General features: G+C 38.0%; 1 protein-coding gene across 2 annotated transcripts; it reads right to left on the bottom strand.

The window, feature by feature from the left end:
• Positions 1-2,337: 2,337 nt before the first annotated feature.
• On the bottom strand, positions 2,338-16,823 carry rcan1b (regulator of calcineurin 1b). Of its 2 annotated transcripts, XM_083937871.1 has the most exons (5): positions 16,568-16,823; positions 16,342-16,490; positions 3,198-3,371; positions 2,957-3,116; positions 2,338-2,843 (listed from the first exon to the last, which is right to left on the bottom strand). In XM_083937871.1, exons 2-5 carry the CDS (start codon positions 16,477-16,479, stop codon positions 2,653-2,655), a joined length of 663 nt encoding a protein of 220 aa, XP_083793997.1. In that variant the 5' UTR covers positions 16,480-16,490; positions 16,568-16,823; the 3' UTR covers positions 2,338-2,652. The 2 variants fall into 2 exon arrangements, with proteins under 2 accessions (XP_083793997.1, XP_083793998.1); XM_083937872.1 differs by lacking the exons at positions 16,342-16,490; positions 16,568-16,823 and adding an exon at positions 8,654-9,245.
• Between the last annotated feature and the right edge of the window lie 1,606 nt (positions 16,824-18,429).

The raw sequence follows: 18,429 nt of genomic DNA, 5'->3' as shown, positions 1-18,429 counted from the left end.
TCGTTGAAACAGGATGTAGTCATAAGGCGTTTGACACGTGATATGTTTACACAGGAAATAACTTCTTCAGAGACAGGAACTGTAACAGGTCAACAGCTGAACACAAGGTTAAAGCAGGGCCATGGTTTCACTTGTGGTTTCTGTGCAATAAATCACATGATCAGTGGAAATTACCGAAGATTACTGAGACGTAAAAGTTCTGCATACGTGATTATAAATTATCTCATACAATAGCTTTGCATAATTTTCCCTTCACACATACATTTTTAGAGATTAAGCTACGCAGCAGTATATAAAGTGAAATGAGCCCCACCTTTATCAGCTGCAACATCAAGTGATATTAATATTAATCTATCACTAATCACATTCTGATAATTTAATATTCTGGAATGGGCATTTCAGCGTAATGACTTAACTTAAGTAGCAGAGTGTTTCTACACCCTATTACTACTTTTAAAATCACATGATGTGGTTCTACCATATGTCCACTAGATGCTGCTCACTACCCATCTAATGAAATAAAGACCAAGTAGTAGAAGCAGTAGTAGGTAGTAGAATCGTTTAACAAATTATGCCGGACGAGCCCCCATTTATGCTACGACCCACCTTTGAGGGGAAAGGAAATTAAAAGGTTTTATTTTGTTTAAGGAAGTGTTTTTAAGTATATCTACAAAACTACTACTGCTTTCAATAAAACAGAATCATGTTGTCCAATTAATTCACAAACATTTAAAGCCTAAGTACAGGAATCTTTAACAGATAACTCTGGACGAGCCCCCATTTATTACATTTGATGTATACAGTAGTGCCAAATCATAAAAAGGAGTTATCTTAAGACAATTTCCATATATAATAGGTCTAGACCGCACTTCATGACTTAACTTTGAGTTACAGAGACACAATAATCCCTCCATGAGCATTACATGATGTAGTTCTACTATCTCAGCACTGAAAGATGGACTGAAGCAGTACTGTGGGTCACATTGGTACATTTCTATATTTTGGATATGTGAGGACACTGTGTGTGAAGACTGTTTATGAGGACAAACACTACTCGTAGACATGCTGTCCTCGTAAACACACTTCTAAACGCACATTTGATGCAGTCGTCTGTTATCCTGGACCACTGGACAACACACAGGTTTTAATAATAATAATGATAATCATAATAAAACTGTTCCTCTAATGTGTATGTAATGGGAGCCGTATTGTTCCGATCTATCACGACAGATTCTCTGCTCCGAGCATGCTCTCTGGTATGTGGTGACTGATGTTAAAAAAGGAAATTCCTGCTCCTCCACCTACATTATGCATTTTGTGATATCATTTATTAGACTATCTTCAAATGCTTCACATCCAAAACTCTCATAATAATGAATACAAGGGGTGAAATGATGTCATAAATTTCAAATTGTTTTTCCAGAAAGTTTTATCAAATAAATGCACAAAACATTGTGATTTTTTTGGCTTTTGAAATGTGCTATTTTGTCAGTGTTAAGCGTTTTGATCATTTTAATAAATTTTACTGAATAACAAGATCAGTGAAGTACATTTCTTGGTTTGCTCAGTTTATCTGTCCTCACAAATAGTGTCCTCACATGTCCAAAATATAGGTTAGTGATGCGATCCACACAGATGCTTCAGTAAATCTTTCAGTGCTGAGCTGATCTTTAATTCATCAGATGGTTAATTGGCACCATCTAGTGAACAGATAGTGGAACTACATCATGTGATTGTTCTGACACTGGTTAGACGGGTTCTGATGTCACTCTGATGCTCCTTTTAGACTTGAACCGTGAAGTTTTGAGGGTGTGACAGCGTCCTCAGATCACATCAGACACCAGGACGAACCAGGAAGAAATGAGCAGCTTCTTCTCGACACATGAAGGTGGAAAGTGTCTGAAAGTGGACCTGAAGTGAGTTCAGCAGGTGAGAATCCAACCAGAGGAATCACTAAAGGCTGAATCCTCAGGATATCTTTGATCACATGACGCTGTTTCACTAACTGGACACAAGACGTGTTTCTTCATGCTGATTTAAAAGATATTTTTTGTCGAGTTAAACACAGTGATTCTAGAAAGAGTTACATCAAATATTGTTTGTTTTAGCACAGGTTTGGCTCCTAGAGGGCACTTTAGCACGCATTTTGGCTCTTTGAGAGCACTTTAGCACATGTTTTAGCACCTAGAGGGCACTTAAGCCCACGTTTTTTCAACAATTGTGTCACGTCCCTGTTCACGCCAGTGAGTCTGAATGTGTCTTTTAATCCAGATTTTGTTCATTCTCTGTCAAACTGAATGATGCATTCAGGACATGCAGGAAAAAGCAACATCCAGGTCAGTGATGCTGTTGCACAGATTTATTTGCAGCGGACACACTCTTTATGTAAAACATCACCACAAACCAAACATGAGTATACAGGATGTGAAAACTAAAATCTCCATTTCTTCTGATGGCTAATCTGAGCAGTCCATATGTCCTGTTTTTTTCCTACGGGACATGAATGCAGCATCGTCTCTGTTCTCTTTAGGACGTGGCGGCGCCCTCACGTGGCGTCCAACAGTCTTCAACTCTTCTTCGAAGCTCCGACAGACAGCGTGTTCAGCTCTGGACCAATCACTTCACGCGGGAGAGGAGAAACGTCGTGGTCGCTCACTGTCCCGCTCCGGGCGTGAAGTCGGGGCGTCGCGTCTGGATGATTTTCGGCCGCAGGGGGCGGGGCTTGTCGTCCTGGTCGCTGTCGTCGGGAGCCGAGCTGCTGTCTCCGCCGCGCTCGTCCTCGCAGACGTGGACGACCACGCTCGGGGTGGTGGGGGTGGCGGTCTGGAGCTCGTACTTGTCCCCTGAAAAGAAGGACAGCAAAGGTTTTAATAGCGGGAACCGTTATTATTATGTGGCGATACCCAGAGCTAGTCCCTGACGTGATCAGCGTCAGAAGAGACACCGTGTCCTTTACCTGGTCCTAGCTTGGAGATGGCGCACAGCAGGTCATAGTTGACGACCGGCATGGCGTCCTGAGACTGTTCCCAGCCCACCGGAGGGGAGGCGGGGGGCGAGATCAGGAACTGTTTATCTGGCTTGGGGGGCTCCAGCCGAGGACTGCCAATGTGGACGGACTGCAGACACAAAGAAGTCAGTTGAGTGTTTCATATGACAGAAACAAAAAATGACAAAGATGAATTTTTCGAAGGCAGTACCTGAGCGAAGTAGAGTCTCATCTCTTTGCCTTTGAAGTCCGTCTTGTGGAGTCGCAGTCTGGCCTCGGCTGCAGCCAGAGCGTCGCTGAAGCTGATCCTTACCCGCCGGAATGACTTGAAGTACTGGAACTGCACGTCCGGGTCAAAGGACCGGAACAAGGCCTCGAAACCGGCCTGGGAACACAGAGACGGACAGAGGCTGGTTCTTAAACAGAAACACTAAAAACCACAGGAGCTGCACACCCTTTTTTCGACCAACGCGGACCTAGTTCTAGTGCTGGTGCTGGTTCCAGCAAAGAGTTGGTGCCACTCGGGAAAAAGTTTTCCTCACCCAGTGCCGGTTCTTTGACCGTGGAAACAGGAAGAACTGGTTCAAGATTAGGCACCGGCTCTGAACCGGCCCTCCAAATGTCTTGGTAGAAAATCGGTATGGTGTTAGGACAAAACGTCGATCTGTCTCAGACCGCCGTGAACGAGGCCGAGGCGCGGGCGAAAACAGTTTATAGCACCACTGGGTCCCAAAGACCTGAACCCTGAAGGGTTATTTAACAGGCTGGGACGAGATGCTCTTCTCCAGAGTCAATACGACAGCGCTCTACTCTCTTGTACACTGCATCATTTTCCAGTGATAATCAGCTGGTTTGACACAGACACTTATATGTTCCCATCTGTGCAAGTCTGATTTAAAATGACGCCCAGTGTGTGGTTATAATGAAATCATCTCTTGCATGCTCAATAAAGACACATTTTACTTTATTAGTTTAAGTCACAGTGATGGAAAACTCTTGCCTCATATGTGCTACCTTTTACTACTTTTACTTTCCTGTAAACAAAAATCCGCAACGCAACAGCTCGTTAAAATACTGACGCCCTTAAACAACGTTAATATGATCCTGAACACAACTTTCTCAGATGACAGTGTGATCCGTTTTGAGGACTCCTGCAGTTCTTTCTAAGCTAAAGGAAAATGTGTTTTCCAGGTTGAGATGCTACATCTCAAAGGGCTTTCCTTTCAATAAATCCAAATTAATTCCCCCAGTTTAACGGTTATTCATGTGAGATCAAGACTTGACGCTCACCACTTCAAAGCGTAAATCCAGTGAAAATAGACCCAGTGTCTTTTTTGGCATTAAAATCCATCAAATAAGACAGATTTTTAGTTGCTCAACCATGTATAGAAAATGCCCTGAGAGACGCTGACAGCCCCAAGGGGCTAACACTGAGCTTAAGGCAGTTCGATGAAGGCATTAAAACGTCTTTTTTAACCACTAATACTGCTCATAATAACACCAAACCTCTGCAGTAGCTACACATAAAAACGAAGCACCAACAAAGTAGTTAGAGGACCTCGGAGTAAGACTTACCAACTGCCCAACTCCTCTCATAGTAAAGTCCATTTAAGTGGATTATTATTTTGTAACTTACATATGCAACACATTTAATTTCCGTGGCAACACTCGATAGACATCGTCACAAAAAGCACAGTAATAATGCATTGCCATGGAATTAAAAACGCCAAAATGTTCCTCCTTAAACTCATCTCCAGTGCATTTGGTAATGCACTTGTACGGACGACCTGTCAACATGGACCTGCTGGTAAGGCCCAGACTTGTAAAACACTCTTTTTAATAAACTCTGGGTCCACTTACTACGTTGTTGGTGCTTTGTTTTCTGTGTAGGGACTCTTATCATACTACTGCAGAGGTTTGGTGTTATTTTGAAAAGTATTAGTGGTTAAAAAAGATGTTTTGGATGCGTTCAAGGCACCGCCCCGAGCTAATCAGTGTTAGTCCTTTGGGACCGTTAGCGTCTCTCTCCGGGCATTCTCTATACAGGGTTGCTCGACCAAAAAAACTGTCTCCATGGCTGATTTGATGTTGAAAAAGCCCATGGGTCCATTTTCGCCAGACTGACACTTCAAGAGTCTTAATCAAGACTGAATGTCATCCATGTAAATAAATAAATAAATATTGGACCCATCTCCCAATTTAAAGGACTGAGATCGGGCACTTCTTTATATTCAGGACACTCACATCAGGGCTTTAACCCCGAATTGTAACATTCAAAAATAATTTTAAGCAGCCCTTAATATTTGAACCTGTTGTGGACATTATTTTTTGTAAAGGTGTTTGCTTGTTAATGTTGTTTTGGATTCAGCTTTTGAGGCTTTTTCACACCTGGTGAAGTTGTGAATGGCGAGCTCGTTATCAAAGCTGTTTTTGTCAATCTGGGCTCCTGTAGGTGACGTTAGTGTCGGTCAGGAATGAGGGTGTTTGACTCAGCAGTAAAAACTACTGCTAGTTATCTGGGCAGCATGTTGTAATGTCACATTAAAACAGGAGATGACTGACTGTGCTCACAGTGATGCTCGGAGCTCCAAGATCACGTAAATAAATCCAGGCTAACTATGTTTTTTTTTCCTTGGTTGTTGCGTTAAATCTTACCCAGATACAACAGTACTGTTTTCTGATTGGCTGTTGTGTAACCCCGTTCTTTTTTTTGATTGGCCGGTCGCTGGTAAGCGGCAGCTCTTGATTCCTGCCGGCACTGCTGCATATTATACATTGTTTTTACGCGTGAGATATGCAATGTGAGGTGGGAGTGGGTGACCAAAGAGCGAAGAGAGGGACTGTCACGCTCAATGCGTCACAATTTAGAGGCCTGGACTTCTAATTAAAAACATTTGTGACTGTGTCTTTCTCATAGACTGTATAAAAAAACATCATTGCCTGCCTATTGACATTGATGCACTGCCCTCTGGTGGACAGAAGAACACATAGGACTAAGTTTGATACCAATTTAGGTATTACTGAAGGCATTTAATGGTCAAAATATTATAAATAAATAATTGAATATATTTTAATATGAATATAAATAAACAAAAAACTTTGAATATGATTTTTGGGCAAACGTCACAGCCCTAACTCACATATATGAGCCCAGCCAAGACTGGAAGATGCTGAATGAACTGTTGCAGTGATGATCCCAGTTTGAATAAGTGGATAAAAACAGCACTTGATGAGTCATCCCTGCCTCTCGCTGTAAACGGTCAGTCCGTTGAACACACTCGATCACAGACTTGTGCGGGGGGGGGGATTATGAAGTCAAAAAGGAGGAAGGAGTTCTCAGCCTGGGCGGAGGTCTTCAACCCGCTCGTTATCGCGCTGAACACACTGGGCACTTAGACCAGCACTTATTGATTCACTCATAAGTGTAGATGACAGAAATACAAAAAAAATTAATTAGAGAACCTATTACTATTAACCCTTAAGCCCCCCTCGGACTAAAAAAAGGCATTTTTTAGAACTTTTTTTTAGATTTTGTCATCATTTTAGCTGTGTTAAAGCTTGTGGCATACATCACTCTTCTTTTTAGCCAAATTTGTGAAATACAATGTTTTCAATTTCAGATTTTTTCGTTCATAAATCTCTCGCATGCATAAAAAATACTAATGCAATCAAATACATTTGATTGCTAATCTTTGACCTATCCAAGAGTCCAAGAGTTTACTCTTCCTACTATGTATTATACAGAAAATCATTTTTTTGTCTTTTTTAAAAAATAAATAAACTGGCATTTAAAGGGTTAAAATCCTGAAAATGATTGAATATTTGATCATTTTGATCAGGGCTGAATGTTTATTAAGAAATTCAAGCAAAAAAAAAAAACAGAAAAAAATATTGATATATGATATAGCAGTTTTGGTGCATGGATGTTTTCAGAGTCAGTATCTTGAACTGCATAAAAGATACTCATGCAATCAAATATTCTTTTTGTCAAACTTTGACAAATCCAAGACTCTAATCACCAGCAAAGTTTCATCAACCTACTATTTATTATATGTAAATGTTTTTTGTAATGAATTAAAACTGTCAATCATAAAGATAAATCCTGAAAATGATTGAATGTTTGGCAGTTTTGAGCAGGTCTGAAGTTGTTTAAGAGATTTATGGGAAAAAAAAATTTGAAAAATATATTGCTATATGATGACTTTATCACAGTGTTTGGTGTGTGGACGTTTTCAGAGTCAGTAAATTTGAGGGAGGGAGGCATGACGTCCTACTAACCCGTTGAAGAAGTCATTTAAACGGATGGAAGTTGTCCGCGAAAACGACAACGTGCCAAAAACAAACGTTAAGTGACCGATTTTATCCAACAAAAGGTGACATAAGGGTCAAACATAAGGTTAGGATCAGAAAAAAGCCTGTGGTTTGCTATAGTGCGCCCATGACATGAACGCCACCGGGACTGATTTTGTTCTGCTGCTATAGGCCTAGTCTGCAGGGGGATAATCCTGTTCCTGATCCTCTGAGCTTCTCTCCTCTCGGTTTGTATCATTCATGTCTCATCAATGCATGTTACTAATTCACTTGTTGCGTTTGTGCTTTGTCGTCTCGCAGGTCTCTGCTGATCGTGGTGGTGCCTGCTGCCGTGGTCCTGCATGACTCTTCCTACTGCTACTACTCATAATTGTTCATATTTACCACCATATTTATTATTGTCATTTTCTATCACCTTGGCTGTGATTGTTTCTACTATATTAACTGCTATAACATATGAGTCATATTCACATTACTATAGATATTATTGTAGTTACTGTTACTTTTGTGGTTGCTTGAATCTCTGGGAGTGTCACTCTGTTTTTCTTTGTCTGTCTGTCCGTCTTTTCTCTCTCTCTGATTTTCTTTCTCCCCAACCGGTAAAGACAGAATTTCGTTCTCCATAGGTCTGTTCATTCCTGCCCGTTAAAGGGAAGGTTTTTTCGTTGCCACTATAAGCACGAGATTGCTGCATTTACACTGTTTAATAATAGCAATAACTATCATTACTATTATTTAAGCTAGTGAGACTTGTCTCTGCTCATGGGGAAATTGTTGGGTCCCTGTTAATCATAAATAAGTCAGAGAGTGTGGTCTTTACCTACTCCATATGTAAAGTGTCTTGAGATAAATGTTGTTATGAATTGGCACTGTAAATAAAATTGAATTGGCATGAACGGCCACCACCCTGGAAATGAACCCGATGCTCGCCTGGGGTCGCTTTTGCCGCCGTTATGTTTGAATAAACGATATTTGGTCGAGTGGAGCCTCCGTACAACACCGATCACCCCACTCCACTAGAGCTTCATTACAACGGAAATAATCCATTTCAGGGTTGGGAAATATTATTTTGCATCAATGAATCCATATTTTTTACGCAGCTCTACCATTATGGCAATGGGGAAAGCTTCTTTAGAGCCACTGGAGAGATTATAGTTTTCACCGGCCGTAAACTGGACGTTGTGTAAAATCGAATAAGTCTATAATCATCCGTAGACGTTCACACTGAATGTTTTCCTGCAAACTTTTGTAATGGAACCAGTAAAGACAGGTGGCTTCAATTCTCTTTAAAGAGAAATAGAGCCAAAGTGTTGTTTTACAAAAAAAAGGAGCACGAGAACCAGATCGTCGTCTCACCTGTGCCTCGGGACGGTTGAACACTTCCTGGTTTGTCACCGAGGCGACCAGACAGAAGCGGTTACACTTTGTGGTCTTGATGTGCATGACGGTCGAGCCAGGTAGCCGAAGCCTTCTCCACCGGATACCTGAGGTCAGGGCGCAACGGGACGCCGAAATCGTCTTCAGCGGTGGTGACGATGATGAGGATGATGATGAAGAGGAAGGGGGAAATCGGGGAGATCGGAGGAGCGTTGCCTTCCCCAGGATGACAGGAAACAGGTCCGTCTCTTCCAGCACTGGCCACTGGCGCGTGGATCTTCTTCTGTTGACGCCTTCTGCCGTCTGAGCTACTCCAAAGCGTTGGACTCTGCTGCCTTCAAGTCACATCTGTCTACGCATCATCGCCTAACCCACATCCCAAGGTTATCTTGTCTGGATCTCTTGCACAAACACAATCCAACACTGGTTTTCTTTACCCTGGCCTCCTTGGTGTGTCTCAGCTCTGCAGCAAACTGAAGGAATTTTCCAGAGATTTGGGTGTGGAGAGCCCAAAATGTGATTCTAAGCTCACTCTCTCTATCTCTCTCTCTCTCCACAGACGCTTAAATGAGCTCCTGCCAGCTGATGACGCATTACCCACAATCCCCTCCCCCTCCTCATGCTGGTTTCATTCAGCCAATTGGCTGCGGGAGAGGGACGGACGGCCTCTTTTTGTTTTTTCCCCCGTTGCCTCTGCTGACAGATACGAGCCAATGCTGACTAATCAGACAGAAAGAAGGGCGATGTGTGCACAGAGAGAGAGAGAGAGAGAGAGATACTGGAAAATAATGACATCACCCCCGAGCAAAGTGACGCATTAATCCGTTTTCTGCTGCATTTCAAAAACCCTTTGTTGAATGGAAAATATGCGACAGTGAGCCTTTCACCTCTTGATTTCACACACATACCAAAGACGTATCAGCTGACTGCAGCGTGCACGGAGCAAGACGTGGAAAACACACGTCAGTCTCAATGGTTAATATGGATGAAGTAGACAAAGGGAGAGACAGCTGACGGACAGATAAAGAGTGGAAAGACTGGTCGGAAGAATGCAGGATGGAGGCATGGAGGGATGAAAAGAGGCGGTGCTCATGGAAAGTATGCACTTTGATAACATGCTTTTATGAGCTATTAATAGCAGAGAGCTTCAAGTGGAGAGGAAGTGTGTGCAGTTGGAAAAACAAGGCCAGACTGTGCAGCCAGTTCACCAGCACTTAAGTGCTCCATCACTCGTTGGTTGGGAAGAAGAGCACAGTCCTGTTTCACTGCATTAGACCCTCTTTAAAATCCTGCAGTTCAAATCTGGAGGAGCCAAGATCAAGATTCAAGTTTTAGGGTTGGTCCACACGATCGAAACAACCTTTTTTTCTCAGTTGTCGTTAAAAAGTTTCCCGTCCACACGGCCTCGACTCAGGAAACATCTGCGTCCACAGGAAACCAGTGAAACCAACTTAAACGCTGTAGTACACATGCCAGGCCTAGATTTGGCGCTGTGACTGCCACAGAAATACACCAACAACGGAGAAGAAGAGACGGGGAGACGCTGTGAAGAATCCAAACACCGAAGAGTTTCTCTACAAATCTGGAGACTTCCCAAATCCTCCTCCATCCTAGAGACAAATGTGTCACTGTTTCTGGTGTTAGTGGAGACTTTGGTGCTTTTTTGGACTCTGATGCACCAAGACTCTGAAGTTAGTGTCCTCACCGAGCAGAGGGTGCTGCTGGGAGCCCCTTCCCCGTCCCAACGCACTCACAGGCGCCACTTTCTCACTTCATTTAGAGACTTTTCACACCTTCTTAGAAACTTTATTTATAAAAAGCGACTAGCGACCAATTTAGCTCCTTATTCAGAGCATCCGGGAAAAGGGAAAAATCTGTGGTCGGCCTAATTCATTCCCATGCATGTGGCTCAGAGTAAACAGTCAATAAACAGTCTATGGGTCCGCCTCTCTCCTCTCACGCAGCAGCACTTTACGACAACGTTACATTTCCTGTTCTCTGGTAATTACTGTTTAGTGATAAGTGTTCTGATAAAACTCGACACTGGAAAAAAAGGAAAGTGCAGAACCTCAGCAGACGCAGTGAACGTGTGACACTGCCGCCGGAGCATGTCCTTCTTCAAACTATTACCCCAACATGTCAACATGCTGTCCCTGATGTGTGTGGCTCACTGAGCGCAGGTGTTAATGCACGTGGAAATGAAGAAGAGCAGCGTCCTGTGTGTGTGTGTGTGGGATGGAAAATAAAGGTATAATAATGGTGAGCCTCCCGACAGTGAAGCTGATGCTCTCATGGAAGAGTTGTTTGTTGATGTTAAACATTACCACGTGAGTGTGTGTGTAGGTGCTAATCATCTCCAGACCTCACCCTGTGTGTGTGTGTGTGTGCTCAGCCTTGCATTTTTTCCATCCCTGTGTTTTCGTTTCATCTTCCCATTTTTCCATTCCCTCACTGAATGGACAGGTGTGCACAAGCATGGTGCAGAAATACTGAATGCAGCGCCGCGTTTACAGGCAGCTGCCACGTTGTTGTTGCTTTCCAACGCCGAGGTCAAAGTTCATACTTCAACCAACAACTGACATACCCTGTGTAGGAGTGACACGAGAAGGTGTGAGTGTGTATTCACCTTAAGCACGTTACAAAGTCACGCTAACCATGTTACATACTCACGCTAACCACCTTACAAAGTCACGTTAACCACGTTACAAAGTCACGCTAACGACGTTACAATGTCAAGCTAACCACGTTACAAAGTCACGCTAACCACGTTACAAAGTCACGCTAACCACGTTACAAAGTCACGTTAACCACGTTACAAAGTCACGTTACAAAGTCACGTTACAAAGTCACACTAACCACATTACAAAGTCACTTTAACCACCTTTCAAAGTCACACTAACCACGTTACAAAGTCACGCTAACCACGTTACAAAGTCACACTAACCACGTTACAAAGTCACGCTTACCACGTTACAAAGTCACGCTAACCAAGTTACAAAGTCACGCTAACCAAGTTACAAAGTCACACTAACCACGTTACAAAGTCATGCTTACCACGTTACAAAGTCACGCTAACCACGTTACAAAGTCACACTAACCGCGTTACAAAGTCACGCTAACCACGTTACAAAGTCACGCTAACCACGTTACAAAGTCACGCTAACCATGTTACAAAGTCACTTTAACCACGCTACAAAGTCACACTAACCACGTTACAAAGTCACGCTGACCACGTTACAAAGTCACTTTAACCACGTTACAAAGTCACTTTAACCACATTACAAAGTCACTTTAACCACGTTACAAAGTCACGTTTCAAAGTCACTTTAACCACATTACAAAGTCACTTCAACCACGTTACAAAGTCACATTACAAAGTCACAATAACCACGTTACAAAGTCACACTAACCATGTTACAAAGTCACACTAACCACGTTACAAAGTCACGTTACAAAGTCACGTTACAGAGTCCCAATAACCACGTTACAAAGTCACACTAACCACGTTACAAAGTCAAGCTAACCAGGTTACAAATTCACGTTACAAAGTCACGTTAACCACGTTACAAAGTCAAGCTAACCAGGTTACAAATTCACGTTACAAAGTCACGTTAACCACGTTACAAAGTCACACTAACCACGTTACAAAGTCACGCTAACCACGTTACAAAGTCACACTAACCACGTTACAAAGTCACGCTAACCACGCTAGAAAGTCACGGTACAAAGTCACTTTAACCACGTTACAATGTCACTTTAACCACTTTACAATGTCACTTTAACCACTTTACAATGTCACATTGTTTTTTAGCTCAATATAATTTGACCGGAAAACTTCCAGGACACAAGGTTCAAGGTTCTTTATTGTTTCTTTGGAAGCTAGAACGTAGATACAGAAGAAACTCAAGTGTCTCCGTCCCATTTCTCAACGAGGGAGAATCAGTAGATGTACTTCCATCCCTGTTAAACAAGTTTTGAATCATAGCAGAGTGTTTTTTAAATACTTTAACATCATCCCTTCCTGCTCTGACTCAAAAAACTCCTTCACACAGCCTTGGTGGAATCTCCCGTCATATGATCCATAAGCTGAGCCGCTGGGAAAACAGCAGGATCATGGAAGAAAGAGAAAACAACCCTTTGCGCCAGTTTTTCCTTTTTCCATCAACGTCAGCAAACCCCTACAGCACGCCACCGATCCTCCGCCCCGTGGAGGTGCACGCCGCGGGCATACGGGTCCATCAGGTCAGTCAGGATCCCTCCATACTTTCAACACTTTGTATGGAAAAGTGTCAGGAAAGGAAAGATCAGTCTTATGGAGTTAGTAAGTATCCTAAGTACTTTAAAGGACGACGTAACACCCTTTCAAAATAATATTTCCAAGTCCAAAGGCTTCGTTGAACCTTTAAGATCCCTCCTTTCTCCAGTGAGACACGACGTCAAATGATTACTACTTTGTTGTTGTTTATTTTGAAAGAGCGATTCAACGCGACCACGAACCCGGAAAATGGTTTTAAAGATGAATTTAATCACAGTAAGCAAAAATACAATAGGATAATAAACATAATATACAATGGGAATTTCAGAGTAAAGGCGCATCACACCCTTCGGAAATAAAATAATTCTTTGACATGCGTCAATCGGTGTTTATCGATATAAGGCGATAAAAATAAAACAACGTATTTAATTCAAATATTTTTTTTTTTTACATCTCTACGTTTAAAAATAATCTCTACTTAGTGAAATCTGATGAAAAAAACATCTGTTTTCTCTTGAATTCATGACATAATTTAAATAACTTGGCATTTGAAGATAAATTAGATCACAATGAACAAAAATACCAAAGTCGGCACCGAGGATTGTTTCTATTGTAGAGTTCAAAAGGGTTAATAAAAATAAATCACACTGAGAATTGCAATATTAAAATTTTTTAAATCTGATGTTTATCGATATGAGACGATAAAGCTAAAGGTATTTAATTCAAATAACGTAGATAAGTATTTTGTTCTTAACGTCACTACATTTAAAAATAATCTTTTGTCCTTGAGTGTTTATTTAGTGAAATCTGATGAAAAAATATATAATTCTTTGGAATTCATGGCATAATTTTATCAAATGTATTAATTATTAATGTTGAATGCCTTGGTTGTACAGATTTTAGAGATATGAAGCGTTTGAAGATACTCTAAAACCTCAAAGGGTTAATAAAGAGACCGTAAAATGGGAATTTCAAAATAAAAGGTGTGTGACAACCTTAGTAAATAAGACAATCCTCTGACTTGTTTAAATCTGATGTTTCTCATATTAAGTCTGGGCTGTTTAACAAAGTCAGTGTTTAAATCATTAATAAACTGTTGACTTCATTAGATGATGACTCCATGTAGCGGTCGGAAAAATAAATTAATGAAATCAGGACTAATTGCAGCTCTATCGTCTAAAGTGTGAAATATTATTTATTAGAGATGATCAATTATAATGATTATCATAATAGCCATCTGATAGTAACTCAAAATAAATAGTTGATGATTCGATATATATATTAATGTGTTATTGAATGTGTGAAAATTATATAAAAAATAAATGTAGGCGTTAATTCTTTGATACATTTCATATTTCTGTTTTAATTGACTTTAGAATTCCCCTATTCGCTTATTTACTTTCACATTTTCTGCCATTTCTCCCTTTTTATTTCCCCAAAATGTATTTATTTGTGTTCATTTTTAATTATTTATTAATTTAACTAATTTAATTTATTCATGTATTTATTCATGTATATTTTCTCCTTTTTATTTCCCTAAAATGTATTTATTCATGTTCATTTTTAATTATTAATTCATTTAATTAATTAAATGTATTTATGCATTTATTATGTATATTTTCTCCTATTCATTTCCCCAAAATGTATTTATTTCAGTATTATTTTCTTTTTACAAGATATAATCATGCAATATTTAATTTTATATTTATGTTTTTACTTATTTAAAGTGTGTTTTTGTAATTAATCATTCACTTTATCATTTTATTTATAAACATATTTGTATAATAGATAAAATGTATTTAAATTGATTTAGTTTTGCATACATTTTCGTCATTTATAATTCCCCCAAAATGTTTTGTTTCTGTATCATTTCCTTTTCACTAGAAATAATGATGCATTATTTAATTTTATTTAATTTTGCATTTATGTTTATACTCATTTAAAGTGTGTTTTTGTAATAACTCATTAATCATATTATTTTATTGATAAATGTATTTTACAATAGATAATAATGCTTCTTTAAATGAATTTAGTTTTGTACATATTTTAATTAATTTAAAATCTACATCTTTACTTATGTATATTTCCCCAAAATGTATTATATTTTAGTATCAATTTCTTTATAAACGTCTTTATACAACAAAAAAATAATGCATTATTTAATTTTATTTAGTTTGCATTCATGCTTTTACTTATTAAAATGTGTTTATGTAATTATTCAATCATTCATTATATTATTTTATTCATAAATGTCTTTTTACAATAGATAATACTTTATTTATTTAGTTTTGCAAACATTTTTTAGTCATTTAAAATCTACATCTTTATTTATACATGTATTACTTATATATTTCCACAAAATGTATTTTCTTTACACATTTATTTTTACAAGAATGAATCATTCATTAAATGTAATTCGTTTTGCATTTATGTTTCATTCATTTAGAATAGAATATATGGGGAAATTAAATGATTTAATAGGAAAGTCAATAAATATATAAATAAATAAATAAATAAACAGGAAATAATACAAAGATAATACACAGATAAATAAATAAAGGCTGGTAAAAACAGAAATATCAATTCATGTGACATTTTATGTATTTATTAGACTTATATTTTGAACAACTAAACTTTGTGACATCAAATATTGATTTTTTAAACAATAGTATTGATAAAAGTTAATGTCTATTTGTGTTTTCTAGCTCATTCATTTCACAAGAACTCACTTTAAATATGTTTCCCCTATTTGGTCATTTACTTTCACATTTTCTGCCTTTTGTATTTATTTATTTATGTCTATTTTTTTAATTATTCATGTAATTAAGTACATGTATTTATAATGCATATCCCACCCATTTATTTGCCCAGAATGTATTTATCTATGTTAATTTTTAATTATTTAATATGTAACTAATGTATTAGATTTATTTATACATGTATTATGTATATATACAATTTAATTTTATTTAGTTTGCATTTATATTTGTACTAATTTTAAGTGTGTTTTTGTAATTATTAATTCATTATATTTCATTTGTAAATGTATTTTTACAATAGATTATAATAATAATAATAAAAAAAATTAGCCTCTAAATGAATAAAGAGACTAGTAAAAAGATTAATTTTATTACATTGTATAAATTCTAAATATATATTTTAAACATCTAAACTCAGTGACAAAGTATTGTTTGTTTTTGTATTTTATTTTAAATAAAAGTTTATTTCTATTACTGAATCTGCTCATTCCAGCACCAGACTTCATTGAGAAAACGGCAGATTTAGTGTTTTCTAGCTCGTTTGCTCATTAATTTCACAACAAATCGTTTTAATTATTTTACTAATAAAACAACACCAGCGTGAGGTTGGATTCGGCGCACCTCCAGGCCACACACCCGCCGCCCTCCCTTACCTTCAGCCCGTCTTCAGTGAACAGACCCTCGGGGACTTTGCAGGCTATCAGGGCGTTGGGCAGGTCCGTGAACTGCACATCCACCGCGGCCTCCTCCGCCTCCTTCTCCCGGTCTCCTCTCTGGGTCTTCTGCATCATGAAGCGGGGCTCTGAAACACCACCAGAACCGGTCACAATACGGCCGAATAATGAGCATTAAATACGGTTGATTTAGGGCCGTAAGTACCGGTAAAGCTGCAGACGTCAGTTCATGATTTAACACTGAGCCGGCTAACAGATGCTAACAGGAAGCTGCTGCTAAACGAGCTAAACTCCGCGATTTTCCGCAGATATTCTCCTCTCGGTCGGTTGAGGGTGAAGTTTGTCGACGTTTCGGTATAATATATTCAAATGTCCTCTGATATTAACAGTGAATGTTCCTGTTTTAAGTGTGGATGTGTTAGCATCAGGTTAGCATGGCGCAGAGGATAAAGCTGCTTCTTCTTCTGCGCTGGTTTAACGGCAGCTGCACTGTCGCGTCACCGCCACCTGCTGGCGATGGGGAGCTCCTGCAGCACAAATAATAAACAAATATAAATAAATAATAATAATTTAAAAAAGTAAAGACAGATCAATTCAGAATAGTAATACAAAAAATAAAATAAATAAATTAAAAAATTATGATAAAAAATAAAAGCTCCTGCAGCACAAATAATTAACAAATATAGATAAATAATAATAAAAAAGATACATTAAAAATAGTAATACAAAAAATAAAATAAATACATTACAAATGATAATAAAAAACATAAGGTCCTGCAGCACAAATAATTAACAATTATAAATAAATAAATAGTGACAACGAATACAAAAGATCAATTATAAATAGTAATACAAAAAATAAAATAAATTAATTAAAAAAGATAACAAAAATAAAATCTCCTGCAGCACAAATAATTAATAATTATAAATAAATAATAATACAAAATACAAAAGATCAATTATAAATAGTAATACAAAAATAAAAATAAATTAATCAAACATGATAATAACAAATAAAAGCTCCTGCAGCACAAATAATAAACAAATGTAAATAAATAAATAATAAAAAATTAAAAAGATAAATTAAAAATAGTAATACAAAAAATAAAATAAATAAATAAAAAATCATCATAAGAAATAAAAGCTCCTGCAGCACAAATAATAATCACATATAAATAAATAATAATACAAATTTTAAAAGATAAATGAATAATAATAGTTACAAAAATAAAATAAATTAACTAAAAATGATAATCATAATAAAAATTAAAAAAACAGCACAGACACACACTTAAAATATGTAATTAAAATTAAAAACACAAAACATTAAAAACTCATTGTAATAATAGGAAAGAAAGAGAAGAAAATGGGATTGCAACATTGCAGGCAGAGAAAAAAAACATCGAAAATAGAAACACAATTCACATATTCAAAAAAGAAGTATGATTTATTTATCCCATCCCTTCTCCATCATTAGTATTATTTATTTAATTCTTCATAGTATGTATTATTATTATAATCTTAAGTATATTAATCACTTTACTTCAAAATAAGATATTAATTATTTTGAGCATATTTATTTATAATCAATAATATATTTATCAGTTATCTTTACTTTACAACTTAGACAAATAATTAACCAAAAGAGTCACAAAAGATCTTACACCACAGAGTTTTAATGCAATATAAAAAGTCCTAACTTACATACAGTATGTGATAGTTTTATAAAGATCAAGATGCTCCATGAAGAGCCCCATCATTTACCTTGATTCACATTATTCAACATTTATGACCACAATATAAGTAACTATCTAATTTGCATATACAGCAATAGTATCCAGGTCAACGCAATATCAACAAATATTAGTCAAAAAGGGGAGTTATAAGGTCCAAAAGCGCCACCTGCTGGTCAGCAAACATTGCTCTCACAGTGCACACCTGCTCCCCATGGAGCAGTTAACAGCTGAGTTGCCTGACTGTCCTTCACCACACACACGAGCCACTCATCATCTCTCAGAATCCTAAAACTACGCAATGATAACAAATATCTTTTATCTGTCACTGACG

This window comes from Echiichthys vipera, assembly GCF_963691815.1.
Source record: "Echiichthys vipera genome assembly, chromosome: 23".
NCBI classification, from domain to species: Eukaryota; Metazoa; Chordata; class Actinopteri; order Perciformes; family Trachinidae; genus Echiichthys; species Echiichthys vipera.
This window is presented reverse-complemented; position numbering and strand designations above follow the sequence as displayed.